General features: G+C 43.2%; 1 protein-coding gene across 1 annotated transcript; it reads right to left on the reverse strand.

The window, feature by feature from the left end:
• Window positions 1-723, reverse strand: LOC120349637. The gene has a single exon (XM_039420115.1). It carries the CDS (start codon window positions 721-723, stop codon window positions 1-3), a length of 723 nt encoding a protein of 240 aa, XP_039276049.1.
• Window positions 724-1,079: the final 356 nt, after the last annotated feature.

The following is a 1,079-nucleotide window of genomic DNA, read 5'->3' on the forward strand; positions in this document are numbered from 1 at the left end:
CTAATCTTCTTCTTCGAATGAAGGAAGAGGTGCAATGCTTGAAATAGCACGTTTGAAACGACCAGTGGTGGTCTGTACGGTGACGACTCTGACTTTCCCATCCTTTCCTGGGTGGGTGTCTACAACTCTGGCTAGGCGCCATGATGAAGGTACTGAACCAATGTCTTTTAGTAAGACCATTGTGTCTACTGTGACGTTGTCTTGTGTTGAAAGAAATTTGTTTTTGCGTTGTAGTGTGACGAGATACTCTTTAGACCATCTGTCCCAGAGATCTTGAGTGACGTTTTGCAGAATCTTCCAACGAGATCTGTTATCTTGATGGGTGGTGGGTGGGTTGAGAAATGGTAATGCTGTGAGTGGGCGACCGATCAAGAAATGACCTGGTGATATGTAGTGAAGATCTTGAGGGTCTTCCGAAAGTGGAACTAGAGGGCGCGAATTGAGGATTGCCTCAATTTGAGCTGAGAATGTTGACATCTCTTCAAAGTTGAATGTTTTGTCGAATGTGACCACCTTGAATATTTTTTTGAAGTTTTTGACTGCGTTTTCCCATAAACCACCGAACGACGGTGCGCGTGGAGGTATGAAATGCCAATTAATGTTGAGCACTGATGTATAGTTGTAGATGTCCTTTTTGGGCAAAGTGACTGAAAAGCGACCATCAGGTAAGCGCTGTATGTTTTGAATGAAGTGTTGCTCAATGTGAACTTCCTCTGTGGGCATGCTGGATTGAATGTCAATTTCTTCAGTTTTCCAAAATTTTTCGAGTTGATGAGAGATTTGAGCAGTTGATACTTCTGATGAAACAAAATTTGAGATGGGTTCCGCATCAATTGGACGAGAGATGGGAATCGAGCCCCACACAACCCAACCTAGTTGTGTGTTTTGTAGGATGCAGCTATTAGAAAGCTGAATGCGACCTGCTTGATCAAGTGCCGCATAGATGGCAACGTTAAGTAAAATGTCCACACCTGTCAATTGGTAGAAAGTGGGATCAGCGAGTTTGATGTTGTTTGGAATGTTGAATGTGGATAAGTCAACTCCTGGTGGAGGTTTGCTTGGAGTAATGTTTTCTGTTA

The sequence above is a fragment of the Nilaparvata lugens genome, chromosome 2, assembly GCF_014356525.2.
Source record: "Nilaparvata lugens isolate BPH chromosome 2, ASM1435652v1, whole genome shotgun sequence".
In the NCBI taxonomy this organism is placed as follows: domain Eukaryota; kingdom Metazoa; phylum Arthropoda; class Insecta; order Hemiptera; family Delphacidae; genus Nilaparvata; species Nilaparvata lugens.

Excerpts from the sequence above, each read along its gene's own strand:
- LOC120349637 (XM_039420115.1), bottom strand. The coding sequence starts at position 723 with ATGCCCACAGAGGAAGTTCACATTGAGCAACACTTCATTCAAAACATA.